Raw genomic sequence first — 21603 nt, forward strand, 5'->3', positions numbered from 1 at the left:
CAGAAACAGTATTACTCTCTACTCTTTCATCATCAGCACTGTCAACTCCACTGACAGTAGTACACACTGACAGTATACAAGCGACCTGGTACTAAGTCATCAAATGTATGGCTTCTTATTGTATCAGTTGCAATGAATTCATGATCATTTTCACCAAGGACACCACTTGAACATACCACTCTGTACCCAGTGAAATCATCTGTTGCTTCGGTCCAGGAAACATCAAGTGAAGTTGAAGGGTCGTCATCTGACCTTTCAACCGTCAGAGCGTCAACATCATTGGGTTCTGAAATACGTATTTTGTCAAGGTTCAGTCACATTTTTAACAAATATTTTACGCGTGCCAGAGTTCTCTCGCACGTACAGAGATGTAAAGACCAATGAATGAATTGACATCTATCAGTGAAAATTTTCATGTCATGCTAGAGAATTCCAAGTTGAAATGAAAAATTTTCCGGGTACCCACCACTGAACTTAGTCTTTTGAAGACAATATACTTTAAAATCAATGGCACAGGGAAATATTTATAAAGTACGACTTAAGTATCACTTAAAGTTTTCTAAAAAGCATTGAAACACAACATTCAGTAAACATTATTGAAAACAGCAATAAAATTCTACCATTAGCAATTATTCGTTCAAGTATCACAATACGTGACATTACCCACACTGCTGTTTGATTTAATTATCAAAACATTGCTGCAAGATCTTTGAAATATATATGGACCAAACTGTTCTGCTAACAGAATAAATTTGCATCAGTTCTTGAAGTGATATCAGTGTCTACAGATGAAGAAGTATTATGGGTAACGCCACTTATTGTATGTCCTTATTGAATATATTACACACTCACTTGGTTAGATAATTTAATTAGTGTCCCACTCAAATAAAGACGCATTATTGGCTAACAATACAACTTACTTGTTCTTCTCTTTTCAGAAACAGCATTACTCTCTACTCTTTCATCATCAGCACTGTCAACTCCACTGACAGTGTACACACTGACAGTATACAAGCGACCTGGTACTAAGTCATCAAATGTATGGCTTGTTATTGTATCAGTTGCAATGAATTCATGATCATTTTCACCAAGGACACCACTTGAACATACCACTCTGTACCCATTGAAATCATCTGTTGCTTCGGTCCAGGAAACATCAAGTGAAGTTGAAGGGTCGTCATATGACCTTTCAACCGTCACAGAGTCAACATCATTGGGTTCTGAAATACACATTATGTCAAGGTTAAGTCACATTTTTAACAAATATATCTTAAGCGTGCCACAGTTCTCTTGCACGCACAGAGATATAAAGACCAATGAATGAATTGACATCAATAAGTGAAAAAAATTCATGTCATGCTAGAGAATTCCAAGTGGACATGAAAACTTTTCCGGGTACCCAACACTGAACTTAGTCTCTTGAAGACAATATACATTTAGCTCAATGGCACAAGGAGATATTTATAAAGCACGACTTAAGTATCACCTAAAGTTTTCTAAAAAGCATTGAAACACAACATTCAGTAAACATAATTGAAAACAGCAATGAAATTCTACCATAAGCAATTATTCGTTCAAGTATCACGATACGTGACATTACCCACTCTGCTGCTTGATTTAATTATCAAAAAATTGCTGCCAGATCTTCGAAATATATATGGACCAAACTGTTCTGCTAACAGAATAAATTTGCATCAGTTCTGGAAGTGATATGGTTAGATAATTTAATTAGTGTCCCACTCAAATAAAGACGTATTATTGGCTAACAATACAACTTACTTGTTCTTCTCTTTTCAGAAACAGCATTACTCTCTACTCTTTCATCATCAGCACTGTCAACTCCACTGACAGTGTACACACTGACAGTATACAAGCGACCTGGTACTAAGTCATCAAATGTATGGCTTCTTATTGTATCAGTTGCAATGAATTCATGATCATTTTCACCAAGGACACCACTTGAACATACCACTCTGTACCCATTGAAATCATCTGTTGCTTCGGTCCAGAAAACATCAAGTGAAGTTGAAGGGTCGTCATATGACCTTTCAACCGTCACAGAGTCAACATCATTGGGTTCTGAAATACACATTATGTCAAGGTTAAGTCACATTTTAACAAATATATCTTAAGCGTGCCACAGTTCTCTTGCACGTACAGAGATATAAAGACCAATGAATGAATTGACATCAATAAGTGAAAAAATTTCATGTCATGCTAGAGAATTCCAAGTGGACATGAAAAAATTTCCGGGTACCCACCACTGAACTTAGTTTTTTGAAGACAATATACTTTAAAATCAATGGCACAGGGAGATATTTATAAAGCACGACTTAAGTATCGCTTAAAGTTTTCTAAAAAGCATTGAAACACAACATTTAGTAAACATTATTGAAAACAGCAATGAAAATCTACCATAAGCAATTATTCGTTCAAGTATCACAATACGTGACATTACCCACACTGCTGCTTGATTTAATTATCAAAACATTACTGCCAGATCTTTGAATATATATGGACCAAAATGTTCTGCTAACAGAATAAGTTTGCATCAGTTGCGGAAGTGATATCAGTGTCTACAGATGAAGAAGAATTATGGGTGACGCCACTTATTGTATGTCCTTATTGAATTTATACCACTCCAGGTCATGTGACCTATTGTTCTTGCCATCCATTTATCCCTGAAATCACGACTGCCACCTATTGTTCTCATGCAAATTAGTAATCAGTCACACTTTTATTCATATGTAAATAAGTAATCACCACACTTTAATGAAAGAAAATCATTATCATATCAATAAAAGTGTAGTGATTACTCATTTAAATATGAAAAAAGTATGAACGATTACTAATTTGCATGAGAACAATAGGTCCAGTTGAGATGCCTAAAGCATTCACACACATTCAATAACACAATAAAGACAATTTTCAACTGATATGTTATAACATCACATTTTATAATTCAATTTTAACTTTCTTTGAACCATGCTCAATATAAGCAACATGATTTGTTGATGAAGATCTCTGTCTATTTTTTGATTTGGCGTCTTCTCGGGTTGGACCAATCCTGTCTGTTTTGTTATGTTGTTTCGTAGCAACTTAAGAAACTGGTTTACTTACAGCTTCCTCTGATTTAACACTAGATGAAAATGGTAGATGTATTCGACACATGCTTTTGTAGTGAGATCGACAAACATTTGAGGCGCGTAAACCGTCATCTGATCTGTGACCTGTTTGTTCTTTGATAAGCTGCTCATTGAATCCCTGATGGTACAAAGATGTTGCCACATTCACCTGAAATTATCAAACACAAAACATATGTCACAAATAGCATGGAAATAAGTACAGCCTTTTTATTTAATACGTTTGTGGAATAGAGGAAAGAAATTCTGTGATATTGTCACACACACAACAAATATTTTGATCAATGAATTTAATTTTATAACTTTATAGAATTCGTTTTATGATTGTATAAATATCTTAGTAAAAAATAAATTACCTTGCCAGAATGCCTAGTGTGATGGCCTTCTATCCAAGCCATCTCGCACATTTGCTTCACGTAAAGACGCCTACTTTCTGGGAGGAGAACTTGATTACCCCTTGGCAAGGGTCGTCTATAGTACGGTCCTGTCGGCGGTATCATCGCCTAGTTCTTTTTATAAGTTGAACTACACATCGTGGATTGGATGCACTCTGTAGTAGCGGCTGCTCTTATAGGGCAGTTTGACCGTGTAAAATCCACTGTGGTTGTTTTTACATGGCCGTCCATGGACCTCTACGAAGTCTCTAGGGCCATCAGATCAGTCAAGTTGACAAGATCCATCTTGACTAGTCAAAACACCAAAATGGCATTGAAAGCCTGATGCATCCACGAGGCAATCACATGCATCTACAGATTTGAATGCCTTCTCCCTAGCCAATAGCCAATACGACAGAGTAAGCCAATCAGACTAAAACAGTTTACTTCTACACAGGTGCATTATACCACTCTGTAGCCCTTATTCAAATGCAGATTTGCAGTTGACCAGAGCCCTTGTCCTACTTGTCTGGGATAGGTCATTCTCCCAAACTCGCATGCCAGGTGCATAATGACCTCTGTGAACCTTTTCGACACACAATGGGTCGTTCCATTCCATTGTGGGTGTTCAAATGAAAAGTCGACAATTTATTGATAGTAATATTCAAATTTTAGAAAAGATTGGCCTGATTTTCGTGGTATAAGCCGTTAATCGCACCTCGTAGGTGTGCTGTTACAGTTGTAATCACCACACTTATGGTCAGGAACTTGTAAACATCACTTGGACTTCGGCCTCGTGATCTTTACAAGTTCCTGACCATAAGTGTGGTGATTACAACTGTAACAGCACACCTACTCGTGCGATTAACTATACATATTACAAACTCACTTGGTTAGATAATTTGTTTTCCCACTCAAATAAAGATGTATTATTGCTAACTATACAACTTACTTGTTCTTCTCTTTTCAGAAACAGTATTACTCTCTACTCTTTCATCATCAGCACTGTCAACTCCACTGACAGTGTACACACTGACAGTATACAAGCGACCTGGTACTAAGTCATCAAATGTATGGCTTCTTATTGTATCAGTTGCAATGAATTCATGATCATTTTCACCAAGGACACCACTTGAACATACCACTCTGTACCCATTGAAATCATCTGTTGCTTCGGTCCAGGAAACATCAAGTGAAGTTGAAGGGTCGTCATCTGACCTTTCAACCGTCAGAGCGTCAACATCATTGGGTTCTGAAATACGTATTTTGTCAAGGTTCAGTCACATTTTTAACAAATATTTTACGCGTGCCAGAGTTCTCTCGCACGTACAGAGATGTAAAGACCAATGAATGAATTGACATCTATCAGTGAAAAAATTTCATGTCATGCTAGAGAATTCCAAGTTGAAATGAAAAATTTTCCGGGTACCCACCACTGAACTTAGTCTTTTGAAGACAATATACTTTAAAATCAATGGCACAGGGAATATTTATAAAGTACGACTTAAGTATCACTTAAAGTTTTCTAAAAAGCATTGAAACACAACATTCTGTAAACATTATTGAAAACAGCAATAAAATTCTACCATTAGCAATTATTCGTTCAAGTATCACAATACGTGACATTACCCACACTGCTGTTTGATTTAATTATCAAAACATTGCTGCAAGATCTTTGAAATATATGTGGACCAAAATGTTCTGCTAACAGAATAAATTTGCATCAGTTGCGGAAGTGATATCAGTGTCTACAGATGAAGAAGTATCATGGGTAACGCCACTTATTGAATGTCCTTATTGAATACATTTCACACTCACTTGGTTAGATAATTTAATTAGTGTCCCACTCAAATAAAGACGTATTATTGGCTAACAATACAACTTACTTGTTCTTCTTTTTCAGAAACAGCATTACTCTCTACTCTTTCATCATCAGCACTGTCAACTCCACTGACAGTGTACACACTGACAGTATACAAGCGACCTGGTACTAAGTCATCAAATGTATGGCTTCTTATTGTATCAGTTGCGATGAATTCATGATCATTTTCACCAAGGACACCACTTGAACATACCACTCTGTACCCATTGAAATCATCTGTTGCTTCGGTCCAGGAAACATCAAGTGAAGTTGAAGGGTCGTCATATGACCTTTCAACCGTCACAGAGTCAACATCATCGGGTTCTGAAATACACATTATGTCAAGGTTAAGTCACATTTTTAACAAATATATCTTAAGCGTGCCACAGCTCTCTTGCACGCATAGAGATATAAAGACCAATGAATGAATTGACATCAATAAGTGAAAAAATTTCATGTCATGCTAGAGACTTCCAAGTGGACATGAACACTTTTCCGGGTACCCAACACTGAACTTAGTCTCTTGAAGACAATATACATTTAGCTCAATGGCACAAGGAGATATTTATAAAGCACGACTTAAGTATCACTTAAAGTTTTCTAAAAGCATTGAAACACAACATTCAGTAAACATAATTGAAAACAGCAATGAAATTCTACCATAAGCAATTATTCGTTCAAGTATCACGATACGTGACATTACCCACTCTGCTGCTTGATTTAATTATCAAAACATTGCTGCCAGATCTTTGAAATATATATGGACCAAACTGTTCTGCTAACAGAATAAATTTGCATCAGTTCTGGAAGTGATATCAGTGTCTACAGATGAAGAAGTATTATGGGTAACGCCACTTATTGTATGTTCTTATTGAATATATTACACACTCACTTGGTTAGATAATTTAATTATTCTCTCACTCAAATAAAGACGTATTATTGGCTAACAATACAACTTACTTGTTCTTCTGTTTTCAGAAACATCATTACTCTCTACTCTTTCATCATCAGCACTGTCAACGCCACTAACAGTGTACACACTGACAGTATACAAACGACCTGGTACTAAGTCATCAAATGTATGGCTTGTTACTGTATCAGTTGCAATGAATTCATGATCATTTTCACCAGGCACACCACTTGAACATACCACTCTGTAACCATTGAAATCATCTGTTGCTTCGGTCCAGGAAACACCAAGAGAAGTTGAAGGGTTGTCATCTGACCTTTCAACCGTCCCAGCGTCAACATCTTTGGGTTCTGAAATACACATTATGTCAAGGTTAAGTCACATTTTTAACAAATATATCTTAAGCGTGCCACAGTTCTCTTGCACGCACAGACAAATAAAGACCAATGAATGAATTGACATCAATAAGTGAAAAATTTTCATGTCAAGCTAGAGAATTCCAAGTTGACATGAAAAATTTTCAGGGTACCCACCAATGAACTTAGTCTTTTGACGACAATATACTTTTAGCTCAATGGCACAGGGAGATATTTATAAAGTACGACTTAAGTATCACTTAAAATTTTCTAAAAAGCATTGAAACACAACATTCTGTAAACATTATTGAAAACAGCAATGAAATTCTACCATAAGCAATTATTCGTTCAAGTATCACAATACGTGACATTACCCACACTCCTACTTGATTTAATTATCAAAACATTGCTGCCAGATCTTTGAAATATATATGGACCAAAATGTTCTGCTAACAGAATAAATTTGCATCAGTTCTGGAAGTGATATCAGTGTCTACAGATGAAGAGGAATTATGGGTAACGCCACTTATTGTATGTCCTTATTGATTATATTACACACTCACTTGGTTAGATAATTTAATTAGTGTCCCACTCAAATAAAGACGTATTATTGGCTAACAATACAACTTACTTGTTCTTCTGTTTTCAGAAACAGCATTACTCTCTACTCTTTCATCATCAGCACCGTCAACTCCACTGACAGTGTACACACTAACAGTATACAAGCGACCTGGTACTAAGTCATCAAATGTATGGCTTGTAACTGTATCACTTGCAATGAATTCATGATCATTTTCACCAGGCACATCACTTGAATATACCACTCTGTACCCATTGAAATCATCTGTTGCTTCGGTCCAGGAAACATCAAGTGAAGTTGAAGGGTCGTCATCTGACCTTTCAACCGTCACAGCGTCAACATCATTGGGTTCTGAAATACACAATATGTCAAGGTTAAGTGATATTTTTAACAAATATATCTTACGCGTGCCACAGTTCTCTCGCACGCACAGAGATATAAAGACCAATGAATGAATTGACATCAATAAGTGAAAAATTTTCATGTCATGCTAGAGAATTCCAAGTTGACATGAAAACTTTTCCGGGTACCCAACACTGAACTTAGTCTTTTGAAGACAATATACTTTTAGCTCAATGCCACAAGGAGATATTTATAAAGTACGACTTAAGTATCACTTAAAGTTTTCTAAAAGCATTGAAACACAACATTTAGTAAACATTATTGAAAACAGCAATGAAAATCTACCATAAGCAATTATTCGTTCAAGTATCACAATAGTGACATTACCCACTCTGCTGCTTGATTTAATTATCAAAACATTGCTGCCAGATCTTTGAAATATATATGGACCAAAATGTTCTGTTAACAGAATAAATTTGCATCAGTTTTGGAAGTGATATCAGTGTCTGCAGATGAAGAAGAATTATGGGTAACGCCACTTATTGTATGTTCTTATTGAATATATTACACACTCACTTGGTTAGATAATTTAATTATTCTCTCACTCAAATAAAGACGTATTATTGGCTAACAATACAACTTACTTGTTCTTCTGTTTTCAGAAACAGCATTACTCTCTACTCTTTCATCATCAGCACTGTCAACTCCACTGAAAGTGTACACACTGACAGTATACAAGCGACCTGGTACTAAGTCATCAAATGTATGGCTTGTTGTTGTATCACTGGCATAGAATTCATGATCATTTTCACCATAAACATCACTTGAACATACCACTCTGAACCCATAAAAGTCACCTGTTGCAGTAGTCCAAGTAACGTCGAGTGAAGTTTTGGGATCACTATCTGACCTTTGAACAGTCACAGTGTCAACATCATTGGGCTCTGAAATACATATAATATCAATTTTGAATCAAAATCCTTAAAGTATATTTGAAGTCAGCCTCAATTTTTATACATTTACTAATGAATGACTTGACATCGTTAAGCGAAGAAAAATCCTGAAGTGATTTTTAGAGTCACAACCATTGAATTTAATCTGCTAAAATCAAGCATGTTTTTAACTCAATGGCACAATGACATTATAGTAAAAATTTAGTCATTTAAACTTTTTTTATCAACAGGGCTTGAAAATTCCTAATTGCCAGTGCCCGTGGCCAGTGAATGTTGTGGTCGAGCCAGTGAAATCAATTATCTTCCTGTCCGACTGGCAAGTGCATTTGACTTTAAATGAATTCAGCTCTGCAGAATTAAAGTTAGAAAAATGTGTATATTTTCAGAAATCACTGTGCGTATTTATTTTTCAAAAAAATATGTGTTTTTGAGTTTAACTCGGAAAACATACCGTCAATGACACTTGGCGCACATATGGTTCGATGTGGCACGCTATAGTGAGTGAGTTTACATACAGCATTTAATAACTTCGATGAGTCTTAGCATATAATAACCAGAATGTTAAATGCATTTGAGCCCATTTCGAGGCATAGTTATCAAATACTAAGGCCGAAGTATTTAATGTTGCCAGCTGTTGCAATAGACACATACATACAAAATACCACGCCAATATTAGTTACACAATTTACCATGCCGAGGTAAAGATGTCCTTATAATAATTTGGAATTAATGTAACAATATTTGGTAATTTATAAAGCAGTAATATTTAAGAAAATAACTTATTATTGACTTTTAGGTCTGTTGATTATGTTTCTGTAAAATATCACAACATATTAAATTCTGCCTAACAGTTACTGTTATTTTCACAAAGTTTACACTTTTGCTGTTCATTATGTTTCATTTAGCATACTTTTTGCCGATGATAAGCTCGCTCAAAGTATTCCCATTTACCGTTTAGCAAGCACCTAAAACCGAAATACAAAGGTTGAATGTGCAGCAGTTCTCAAATTTGTGTGATTCGACCAGAGAATTCAAGAATGAGGTATTTGGCATTTTTTATTCAAAAATAGCAAAAGTCGTCAGAAAATACAATATTGCATGTTTTGTCATAACTTGAACATACTCAACAAAGCTTACACCTGGGAACATGCGTACCACGTTACAAAGCAATTTGACAATCGATTTCAGAGAAAATGTGTTTTGACCAAATATTTTGAAAAATGCCCAAAAAATACGACTATGAAAATGTCACCACAATTTGAAGACACTCAAGTAATGTTGCATCTAAGTACATGCATACCAACGTTCAAAGCAATCAGAGAAAACGATTTTTACCTAAAATGTGAAAATTGCCTCAAAAATACAAATTTAAAAATTGCTCCACAGTTTTGTCAATCTTACACAGAGTTCAGCCCCAGAGGGCATATCAAGTTTCAAAGCAATCCAAAAAGAACTTTGGGAGAAAATGATTTTTTCATCCAAATGAGGAAATTGCCCCAAAACATAACTATAATCATTTTACCCAATTTAAACAAATCTAACTAAGGTCATTTTACAGAACCTGCCTACATGACTTCAAGCAAACAACTACGGCATTTTTAATAAATTGCCGGGTTTTTTTTGTTAACTTCAGCTAAGATTTCTCTTGTTCTATCAATTTTATCGGACATCTGAGACACGGATTTACAGATATGTAATCTTACTGTCACCTGGCCAAAATTCAGACTAATCTGTGCTCCCAATGCTAGCCTAATTTCTTTTGAAGTTGCACACGCCAGGCCCAAATCGAAAGCGAGAAAATCAAGGCATTGTGTGAACACCCCTACCATGTTCAAAGGATTGATAGTAGATAAGACTTATTATGAAATTTTTTATTCTTGTTCACGAACTGGCATCTAGATGGAAACTAGATGCTTTGTATTTTTCATTAAGTACCCTTTGGAAGACCGTAAAAAGCAACACAATCGGGAACAATTGACTCAAGCTGTGCAGCTGTAAGAGTAAGGGGCGGTTTATTTATATAAAAACACTGCCTCGGCTAATCTGTTTCTCAAATAAAGTCTAAGATTGTTAACTGTTAGCAGTTGTCAATCGATCAATCTTAATCAATATGTTAATATTTATCTTTACACCTGCCATAGGCTAACTAATCGTAAAAATCTTACGTTAGCGAGAGTTTTAGGGGACTGCATTCATTTGGACATCGAGGCGTCACGATGGAAGCCAGAGCACGTGTCAACGCAAGTTTGTCAGTCGGACTGCACCTGTTCAACTTCCCGTCTCGATGCTGAAAATTCATACGTACGCATCGCTTTAAAAATCCACCAGTTCCATTTACATGTTGCTGACTTGTCGCCGACTTTCGCATTGGAGAGAGCTTACTCTGATAGACAGATTCTATCACGGATTTTCGCGTTAGAGAGAGCTTACATTACTCGACTTTGAATACGTGTGTCCCTACTAATGACGTCCTCCTTGTCAGAAGAAAAAATCACGTCCGAAATGTTGTAATTGTCTGCTACGTTACCGTAGTACGATCCCAAGTAAAGCAGTCTTAGTCCAGCTTTGGTCGCCTCGTCCATGACTTCACTTGTTTCATTTACTGAAGAAATTCAGGGGGATTCGAAAATTCTCGGGGTAGTCAGGGGGCTTGGAACTTTTGCTCTACAAACAGGGGAGGGGGGCTTAAAATATATTGGATCCAAACATTTTGATGTCATCCAAAGGTTCTAATGTCAGTAATAATTTAACAAATTCTAGAACCATTTGTCACATTTTATGACTTTTAGTCTCGAAAAAATCTAAACATATATGACTGCTATTGAATTTTCTTCAAAACAACAAGTTAGCCTTGTAACGGGGCAGAAACTGCAACTGTTGATAATTTTTTCAATACTTCTGTGCAATATACCAAATGCAGTTACTTGATGTCTCTCTACAGCATGCTGAAACACACAACACACAATATTCAGTTTGTCAACAAAGGCCTGTATATCGAAAGGTTGTGTTAATTGAATTAGAGTCCAAACTGAAAATTATTTGTCAATGATACAAATGAATATTGGACAGTTCAACATGTTGCAGGGGCGGGGTGGAACAAGAACGCAGTTATATAAACTGAAACAAGAATACAAGGTTCATACAGCTACTGCCTTCGGCCACTGACAGTGATAGCTCTGACTCTGATGTAGTTGAAGAAAGATTTGGGTCATAGGACGCTCAATTAAAAGGGCACACAAGATCTGACCAGAGAGCAACACGTGGAAGACTAGGAGACATGCCAGTTACCGAGACTTTGGAATTCTTACATATGAGAATAATCAAATATTAGAGAAAAAAGATTGGGTTACCATGCTTGATTTTCTACAAATGTCCAATGAAAGTCACCGTTTTTCTTGAAAATCACTTAAAATAAATATGTACAACCACTCATGGCAATTTAATGCAATGAATGAAATTTTCACATCTCATTGTACAATAACACGAAATAAAACTTTAAACAGTAAAGACTCAAAATTAATGAATAAATGTGTGACTAAATGGAATCATGTATTTTACCAGTGGCCATTATTACACCCGAAATTTCTGAGATTAAAACGTGTATTTGATGGAATATGGAACCTTCCAGTATTGTGAATATTGAGTAGCATCAAGGTCACATATGTCTTGTACTTTTGAAAAAAAATATTTTTTGGGAGGTCACTGTGCTCAGTTTTTCACAATTTGGCAAAATGTAGCCAAGAATTCACAATTTGCAAATCTCTCGTGATTATCATTTTATGTGCTCTTTATTTGGTGCAATTAACCTGACAAGACTAATAAACTCAAGTCGGTTTAGAATGATAAATCCAAAAAGTCCACTGATGCATTTAAAAATGAATCAATTTAAGAACTTGCCATAGGAATATGGCACTACCTGCTAATATGAGGTAGTGGTGTACGCCTGCGAGCAGAACTACGCAATACATGTTTACTTTTAATCTGCGTGCATTCCTAATAAATATGCAACTATATGATGATCTGGGGGCCTTGAGAAATTTAGATCATATAGACGAAGGGACTTTAAAATTTTTGAGGGTCTTGCAGGATCTGAAAAAAATTATGATTTCAATCCCGATTCCTTCAGCTCCCCCCCCCCCTCCGACTCACCATGTTTTTGAACTCAGCGTTTAGGCCTTCAGCAAGTCAGACTGCCATGATTAATGTCACTTGCTACAGTGGGAAATATGCGCATGCTCAATGCACTAGATTAGAAGGCTTGAAAAACACAATTTTAAAACTTCACAACGATTTGAAGGCATTCAACTAAAGATGCCCTTAGGTACCTTCATAAAAGTTTCAAAACAACCAGAAAAGTTAATTCTTAGAAAATATTTTTGACCTAGGGAGTGTTCAAAATTTACTTACAGGGGGCACCCATTTCGCCAAAGAAAAATTAGTGGGGACCGGACAAAAATACAACAATCATACAACAATCTTTTGGGGAGATTACGGAAAAATACACATCAATTCAATATTTCAATATTTTTCTCTATGAAAAAGAGAGCCGTAGCAGCTACCTAGGTAATAGATAAACTCGCAAAGTGTACAGAAAAACTCAACAAGTGTATTTAAACGCCTGTAGCTGCAAAGTTTGGTAATATTCACAGTAGTTTGTTGTATGCATCTACCACACTATCTTGTTCTTCTCCCTCAAGTGTCATTTAATGTCCAATATTTAGCATGTCAACACAGAGTTGCAACGCATTCTTATTGTTGAAAAGAGATCTTGAATGAAGTTCCGACTAGAATTCATTTGTCAACAATAACAATGGTCATTTGCGTATGTATGTATAAGTATGTAGCTAGATTAAAGGCGGAGCCTCCCTTTAAAAGGACGCAAAGCTATGGCGGCGTTCATTGTGTAAGTAACACCAAACAGGCAACAGCGGGCACAAGCTTCTGAAAATGCCACTATTTAGTTTTTTGCGGCCGCAAAAACGCAGACAGACTGCCAAGTGGTCAGCGCGAAGTTGCTGCCAATCGAACTCTGTGGTTATACTCATATTCTACAGCGACTTAAAGACAATTTTTTAGGAACTTCGAGCGTTGATGGTGGGGAATCAATGACCGTTGGCGATTTGAGCCGACCGTCAATCAAACGCTTGTATAAACTCTGATTGCAGGATAATCAAAAGGTGCCAAAAGGTTGAGAGCTGTTTGTGTAATTAATGTTATAGAAATCAAACATCGTACTGGCCAAGTGTTTGACTGGGAGGAGAACTCCACTAATGCGAGAACCTGGGATTGAAAATTGCGGCTTAAAGCATTGGATGCTTTATGTAGGGATAGAATAAGAAACAATTGTTGATACACAGAAAATAAAACATTGAACAAATGCCAAAAGTTACTGTGACAGCAAATGTCCCTTTAAGGTTAGGGACTACCCAATAAGAATATAGTCGTTTTCCTTGAGATCACATTTTGTTGTCACTTTAGATTAAAGCCAAATACTGGACAAGGGAAAAACGAAAACTACTCATCAAGTTACGCCTAAATAATCAAGACTTTATAATTGAAAAAAGCAGACATACTATTCAAATTACTGAAAGACATTTTGTACTCAAAAGTGCTGACTCGGCATTTTTTCACAATTTTTTTATAATGTTAAATAAGGTGGCATCTTGGTTATTGGATGAGTAACTTCATACATGACGTTTGTATCGGAAATACACATGTACAGGAAATTTAAGAATCAAGAGTGTGATGAAAAAACAATATTTTGTTCGCCATGGCTATTGTTTACTTTGAACAGGTCAAATCTGCAACTAAGTCATGTGTGGAGCCCAAAATCCTAGCGCAATGGATAATTGAAAGTAAATTAACTCAAAAAGTAGATTGAGAACACCCATTTTACAAGCCACAACATATGTGAATTCTAGAAAATAAATATATTATTGGTATTGCTTAGTTCCCCCCCCTCCACGAGAATTCTTCACCTGCTACAGTCAAACGTTTGCCTATTTTGTCAATTCATTTTCACCTTAGGGAAAATACTTCTGAAAAAAGTTAAAAAAACACGTCTAGTCAGTGAACACACCCTGCTTTTGTATATTATTAGTATACTGTTTCTTCCTCTGAGTGCATGCCACCAGTATGTAATGTTAAAAACAATTTGGAAACATTTACAACAAATGTGTTTGATATAGACCACTGACATAACAAAATCTGAGACAAATTAACCGTCAAAATGATCAAAAGGGGCTATAAAATTAATCATTTATAGTGGACAAAATAATAGGAATCATGTTCAATAATTTAAATTTCTTCTGAAATTATACAACCTGATTTGTTTATAATTAACCTTCCAAAAATGTGTGCCATTTGCAGTCCCTGGGAAATATGCTTTTTATAGCCACTTAATTGTAGCTCTGAAATGTTTTGTTATATCATTGATTAAATGAAAATCTTAGTGTGTAAGCATGCTTGTATATATTTGGGCATGGAAAACCCAAGAAAAAACGAGGGAACCATACATTTAGTCCATAATTTACTAGGGGAACCATGAATAAATCACCAGGTCCAAGGTGCCTCCTCAAGGGAGGCACCAATGATTAAGGTAACGGACTCACTATCAGAGGATGGTGAGTTCGAGACCCAGTAGGTCCAGAGTAATGGACTTGTAATGGACTATCTATCAGTATGGTCAAATGTATAAGCCATACTACGTTATGTCCACCGCGTCATAAGTCAATGTAGGCCACGTTTTGTTTTTGGGCATTAAATTTAATTTGATACACAGATCAAAGGGCAAACTCACTAACAGATCTGCGAAACAAAGAAGTCACAACATCACAAGACAAATGTACAAGACAACCATAAAAGTAACAAGTTACATATAATTGAAAAAAACATACATTCTGTATTTAAAGATCCTGATGCTGTTAAGTGTTTGAATGATATCCATGACAAATATGTTGTCGTCCCTGCTGATAAAGCTGCCAACAACATTGTATTTGTCTGTAAGAAGTATTATTTTGAATGTCTTATAGACGAACTTGGTGTAACTAAGACCTCCACCAACTCCACTTACAGACAATCAATGTTCAACAAATCTGAAATTTTGGCAAACCATAAGTCATTTATGGATAATTTTAATATTACAACAAAGGATGAACATAATAAGTTGCCTAGCTTATACTGGATACCAAAGCTCCACAAAACACCTTACAAAGCTAGGTTTATCGCAGGATCTTCAAAATGTTCAACAACAGAGTTATCGAAGATACTGACTTCTGTTCTTTGTACTGTTAAACGGGGACTTCAAGCATACTGTGATGTTGTCTTTTCTCGGAGTGGTATAAATCAAATGTGGATATTAAAAAATTCGAAGGAACTCTTGGAAAATTTGAAATCAAGATCTGTTTCAAAAATAACATCTATTAAAACTTTCGATTTTTCCACATTGTATACCACAATACCACATGATAAATTGAAAGAACGCTTGAAAAACATCATCAACCAAGCATTTTTCTACAAAAACGGTTCACGCCGTTACAAATATGTGGTATTAGGGTATAATTCTACATATTTTGTTAAAAATATTACTAACGCTAAAGTGTTTTATACCGAGAAAGACATTATCAGTATGCTTGATTTCCTCATTGACAACATATTTGTTGAATTTGGAGGACACATTTACCAACAGTGTATAGGAATTCCCATGGGCACTAACTGTGCTCCCTTACATGCCGACTTATTTCTGTTCTCATACGAGGCAGATTTTATCCAGAACCTTATCAAGCAGAAAAAGGTCTCTGTAGCTCGTACTTTCAACCTTACATTTAGATACATAGACGATGTTATTTCATTGAATAACTCTGAATTCAGTAAATATCTCGCTATGATTTATCCTCCAGAATTGGAGATTAAAGAAACTACAGAAACGGCCTCTTCTGCTTCATATCTGGACATTTTACTTGAATTTGACTCTAATGGTCACCTTTCTACTAGGCTATATGACAAGAGAGATGATTTCAACTTTAGTATAATCAATTTTCCACACCTCATCAGTAATATTCCACTCTCACCTGCTTATGGGGTATACATTTCCCAGCTTATTCGATATGCAAGAGCATGCAGTTCATATGGTGATTTTGTAGAGAGACATGGCCATCTCTCTTACAAACTGTTATATCAAGGTTACACCAGAGCAAGACTTGTCTCTACATTCAAACGCTTTTTTGGCAGGTATCGCAAGCTGGTAGATAAATACAATATCTCTCTTCGACAAATGATCACTGATGGCATCGGTGACATGGGGCCTTAGTTAGTGACCACTACCTATCTGACTTACAGATTGACATATGGCGGGTGCCACATGTGGGGCAGGATGCGCTTACTATTTTCGAAACACCTGACATCACTTCTTGGTCTTTTGGCCAGAGGTCCATATATCTTTCTTTCATGAGTTTGACTTTGTTTGTGTACCGTCTATTTACTGTCTGTTCTGTGCTGTTTTGTGTCTATGTTTACAACTATTGTCTTACAAATTTTGACCTAGTATTATTGGATTATGGATTGGTATGATTGCGATTATTATACAAAAATAAAAAAAGAGAACTGTTAAAATGAATGGATAAAATAGTTTTAAAACTACAGAACATATAAAAAAATATCTATATTACATTTGAAAGAGATATCGTTAAAAACAGACATGCATCTGTGCTCTGTCGAGAATTTTCTTCATTATTATATGTCGTTTACATTAAATCACACATTTTATATAAGAGGCGCACTGACTTAGAATCCATTGATCTTGAAGTAATGTGGCTTGAAATAACACCCCCAAGAAGTAGAAGTGTTCTTATTGCCACTGTTTACCGCCCACCTGCCTCTTGTCATGAAATCGACTTGGCAATACTACAGAATATCGAACAGGGATCTTTCCTGTGCAAAGAAATGGTCATATGTGGTGACTTCAATATTGACCTTTTGTCAGAGTCTTCAAAAAATCATCATTTGTTTCAATCAATGTTAACTTTAAATATGGTACAGCTTGTGGAGAGTATTACTCGACCAATTTCTCAGTCATGTCTTGACCATATTTATGTAACCAATCATGAAAACTTCACAAATACAAACGTGATCGAGATAGGTCTCTCAGATCACTATCCTGTTGTAACTTACCGTAAGTTGAACTCGCATATCAAAGCTCCAAGTGGTCATATAAATATCAAATATCGGTCTTTCAAACATTTCAGTGAAGAAAAGTTTTTGAATGATTTGTGCAATGCTCCTTGGCATTTACTTAATGATATTGATAATGTTCATATTTTATTTGATACATGGGTTTCAATTTTCAATACGATTTGTGATTTGAACTGTCCCATCATTGACCGCAGGGTTAAACGTTATAGGCAGCCCGAATGGCTTACAAATGAGATTTTAGATGTTATGAAGGAACGTGATTTGTCACTTAAAAATGCCAAGTCCTGCTCTTCTCCCGATCTATGGAACTCTTACAAAACCCTTCGTAACAAAGTTGTGCACCTTACCATAGAGGCCAAAAGGCAGTTTTTCAAAAACACTCTCATAGATCGTAATACAAATGCGACCGCTATCTGGCGTATGTATAACAACGTGGTCAATGGTAACAATCATAAAGACCCTGTGTTTATTTCTAATGGGACTTGTTTAAGGAATTATTCAGATATTGCCAATGAATTTAATAGACACTTCTTGGCAATTTCTCAAAACACTGGTAATTCTGGTGGTACAATGGATTTTGAGATCTTACAGAGGTTTGTAAATACTGGCCAGAGAAATACTTTCTGTTTACCTTTAATTGAGAATGATTTTGTATACAAGTCTTTGTTACAAGCAAAATCTACAGGAATCGATAATGTGAATTGTAAACTTTTAAAATTTGCTTCTCCTGTAATCACTGATACTCTTACTCGCATTTTCAATGTCAGTCTTCGAAGTTTTATCTTTCCAAATGTTTTCAAATCTGCTCGAGTCGTTCCCATTTACAAAGGTTCTGGTGATGTTTTTGATATGTCAAATTATCGACCAATTTCAATACTACCAGCTCTCTCAAAAATCCTTGAAAGACATGTATATAATGCCATGTTTGATTACTTGTCTGCTTCTAATCTACTTCTTGATACTCAGTCTGGCTTTCGTAAGAATTACTCATGTCAGACAGCTTTAATTCGTTTGACTGACGAAGTACTGCATAATGTTGAGAATGGTTATTTGAACAGTGTACTTTTGCTGGATCTTTCAAAGGCGTTTGACCTCATTGATCATGACATTTTGTTAGCAAAATTATCAGTATATGGATTATCAGATGGTGTAATGAACTGGTTTAGATCTTATCTGTCAAATCGTTATCAAATTGTCGAATATATGGGTAGTTTATCAACCAAACGTCATGTAACTGCAGGAGTCCCACAAGGTTCTATTTTGGGACCTTTATTGTTTATGCTTTTTATTAATGATCTTTCGTTATCTGTTGACTCCTCTTCCTTGCATATGTACGCTGATGATCAAACACTACTTACAAGGGGTAAATGTATTGGCGAGGTTAATGAGGCCACAAATAGGGATATTCGTCCCATCTCAAATTGGATGATGGCGAATCGTATGCGTATAAACATAAGTAAAACAAAGTCTCTTTTAATTACAACCCCTTACAGGTTGAATCTTATAAATGGGACTGATAACCAGTTGTCGTTATATATTTCTGACATTTTGATTCCCCAAGTTCAATCTGGGAAAATTTTAGGTGTGACACTAGATGAAACTTTATCATGGGATGTTCATAACCGATACTCTGTGTAAGAATTAAGTATGCGTATAGGTCTATTACGTAGATTACGATCATATATCCCCTATGAGTATCGTATGGTGCTATATTTTGGATTGTTCCAGAGCGCTCTTGACTATTGCTGTATTGTATGGGGTAATACAACCGAAAAAAATATTGATAAAGTTTTCATTCTTCAGAAACGAGCATTACGTATACTTTTTGAACTCCCCTTTGACTTTCCATCACAGGATTTATTTCATCTCTGAATGTTATGTCAGTTTGACAGCGTATTTTTTACTTTACTGCACTTTTAATGTTTAAATGTATGAATGGTGTCTGTCCACAGTATTTATCAAGCTTATTTACTCTCAACTGCAATGTTCATGACCATAATACGCGGTCTGCATATCGCCAGGACTGTTATGTACCAAGGTGTATTTCGAAATCTGGTCAACGTAGGTTTCATTTCCCAGGATCTAAAGTATGGAATGCTTTACCTACAGATATTAGACAGAATACCACTGTTTATACTTTCAAACGTAACTTGAAAGACTACATAAGAAGGAATGTTTCCCTGTAGTTCCGTCTCTTGTACGCATGTCTGTGATATGTAGTTTTTTTCCCGAAAGAGCCCGATGAAAATTACTGTAAAGTAATTCGGCCGCTCAATAAAAGTGTATAAATAAATAAATAAATAACAGAACACAGGTCTGGTTTAAAAAGGGGTTTCTTGCGTAAATTTCTCCTGGGGGCATAAAAGCAGATTGATTCAAAATATTTGGTGAATCATAATGTGAATGGATTATTTTGTATAAAAGGCACATGTCAAGGGTTAGATTTCTATTGTATAAATTAGGAATGTTCAGAATTCTGCAATAAAATGGGTCGCTGGATTTGCTGCAGTGAACATTGAGTTTGCGACAAATGTACTTCACAAACTTAATTTGTACTCGCTCAATTTTTTCTGACAGGCCCTGCTGGTGTGGTGACCACACAACAGAGCCATACTCTAGAATAGATCTTACATATGCAAAATACAGAGAAATATTTGCTGAAATGTCATTGATTGGCTGGCAGAGACGCTTAATAAAACCAAGAGATTTGATGCAGTATGACGAGCTACCATGCCTGCAGACTGTCTGAGTTTGTCTGATTCATTAAAGTACCAGACATTGCAGGACTCACTGTTGGAGGACGGCGAGTTCTAAAGGTGTTAGACTAAGTTAGACTAAGTTGTTTTTCAAGAATTATAATACCAATGACATATAATTTGAATGGAGACTCGGAGAAAAGTCGCAGACAAGGATTTGAAGGGTATTGCTAAGGCTTGTTAATGCATTAATTTCAACCGGCAATCGTGCTGCGTGTTCTCTAAAAGGGAGGAAAACAGATTTGGAAGGGTCAGCAAAACGCCTGTGACTATTATGCAAATATTGACTGTGTACTGTGCACGGTCGGATTTCCAAGTATCAGTGCAAAATATATACTTATCACAAAATATATACTTCATTGGGGTTTGGTCCTTCAATAACTGAGAAAAATTAAAAATCTGAAAGTGTCTATAAGGTACCTAGCTACCTTAGGTCATTAGCATCGACCGGACGTTGGATTTGGACTCCCTGCTCGATGTTGACAGATGTACTTAGATGAGAAAGGCATTTCTCCCCGATTGTCGTTAATTATAGATGCTTACCAAAGTCATGGCAATATGCAGATTTGGAAGCGATTTAAGTTGTACACTTTCTAGACAGAGACACTTCTTGACATTCCCTCATTCGACTAGACACTGAGATGTAGACGCTCTGAGACTTTGACGTACTGACTTCAGTGAGGAGCCCAGTCTGTTTGACTGCGGTGGACCACGTCTTGTAGACAGCCGACCTTTCTAGATATTGTAATCATGTAGAGGTATTGTGATTTAGCTAACCGAATCATGGTGTACCACTCGCCTGTATGAGCGTTATAACCGGACCACCACGAACAATATACGTACCGGACGATCACGAAAAAAACTACCACTCGACCAAGCCATGTTACAATACATAGATACATACATAGATACATACATAGATACATACATAGATACATACATACACTAATACATACATACATACATACATACATACATACATACATACATACATACATACATACATACATACACACACTATAGTAGAGTTACCTGTAGCCACACTCGGCGAAGCTGTATTTGAAGTCATTTCACTGGCCTCTGTTGTGCTAGACACTGTTGTTTCTGCTGAATATTTACCAGTTGGCATCTCCTTTGAT

At 36.1% G+C, this 21603-nt stretch overlaps 1 protein-coding gene across 1 annotated transcript in view; it reads right to left on the bottom strand.

Moving 5' to 3' along the window:
- The window catches only part of LOC139136282 (receptor-type tyrosine-protein phosphatase beta-like), a 31293-nt gene extending 9700 nt beyond the window's left edge, over window positions 1-21593 (bottom strand). Inside the window, exons 1-9 of the mRNA XM_070704009.1 lie at window positions 21497-21593; window positions 8211-8510; window positions 7276-7575; window positions 6339-6638; window positions 5433-5702; window positions 4470-4769; window positions 1780-2079; window positions 921-1220; window positions 155-286 (exon numbers count right to left, since the gene is read on the bottom strand). Coding sequence (XP_070560110.1) covers window positions 155-286; window positions 921-1220; window positions 1780-2079; window positions 4470-4769; window positions 5433-5702; window positions 6339-6638; window positions 7276-7575; window positions 8211-8510; window positions 21497-21593 — 2299 coding nt within the window. The remainder of the gene's footprint in view (window positions 1-154; window positions 287-920; window positions 1221-1779; window positions 2080-4469; window positions 4770-5432; window positions 5703-6338; window positions 6639-7275; window positions 7576-8210; window positions 8511-21496) is intronic.
- Window positions 21594-21603: the final 10 nt, after the last annotated feature.

The sequence above is a fragment of the Ptychodera flava genome, chromosome 7 (assembly GCF_041260155.1).
Source record: "Ptychodera flava strain L36383 chromosome 7, AS_Pfla_20210202, whole genome shotgun sequence".
Classification (NCBI taxonomy): domain Eukaryota; kingdom Metazoa; phylum Hemichordata; class Enteropneusta; family Ptychoderidae; genus Ptychodera; species Ptychodera flava.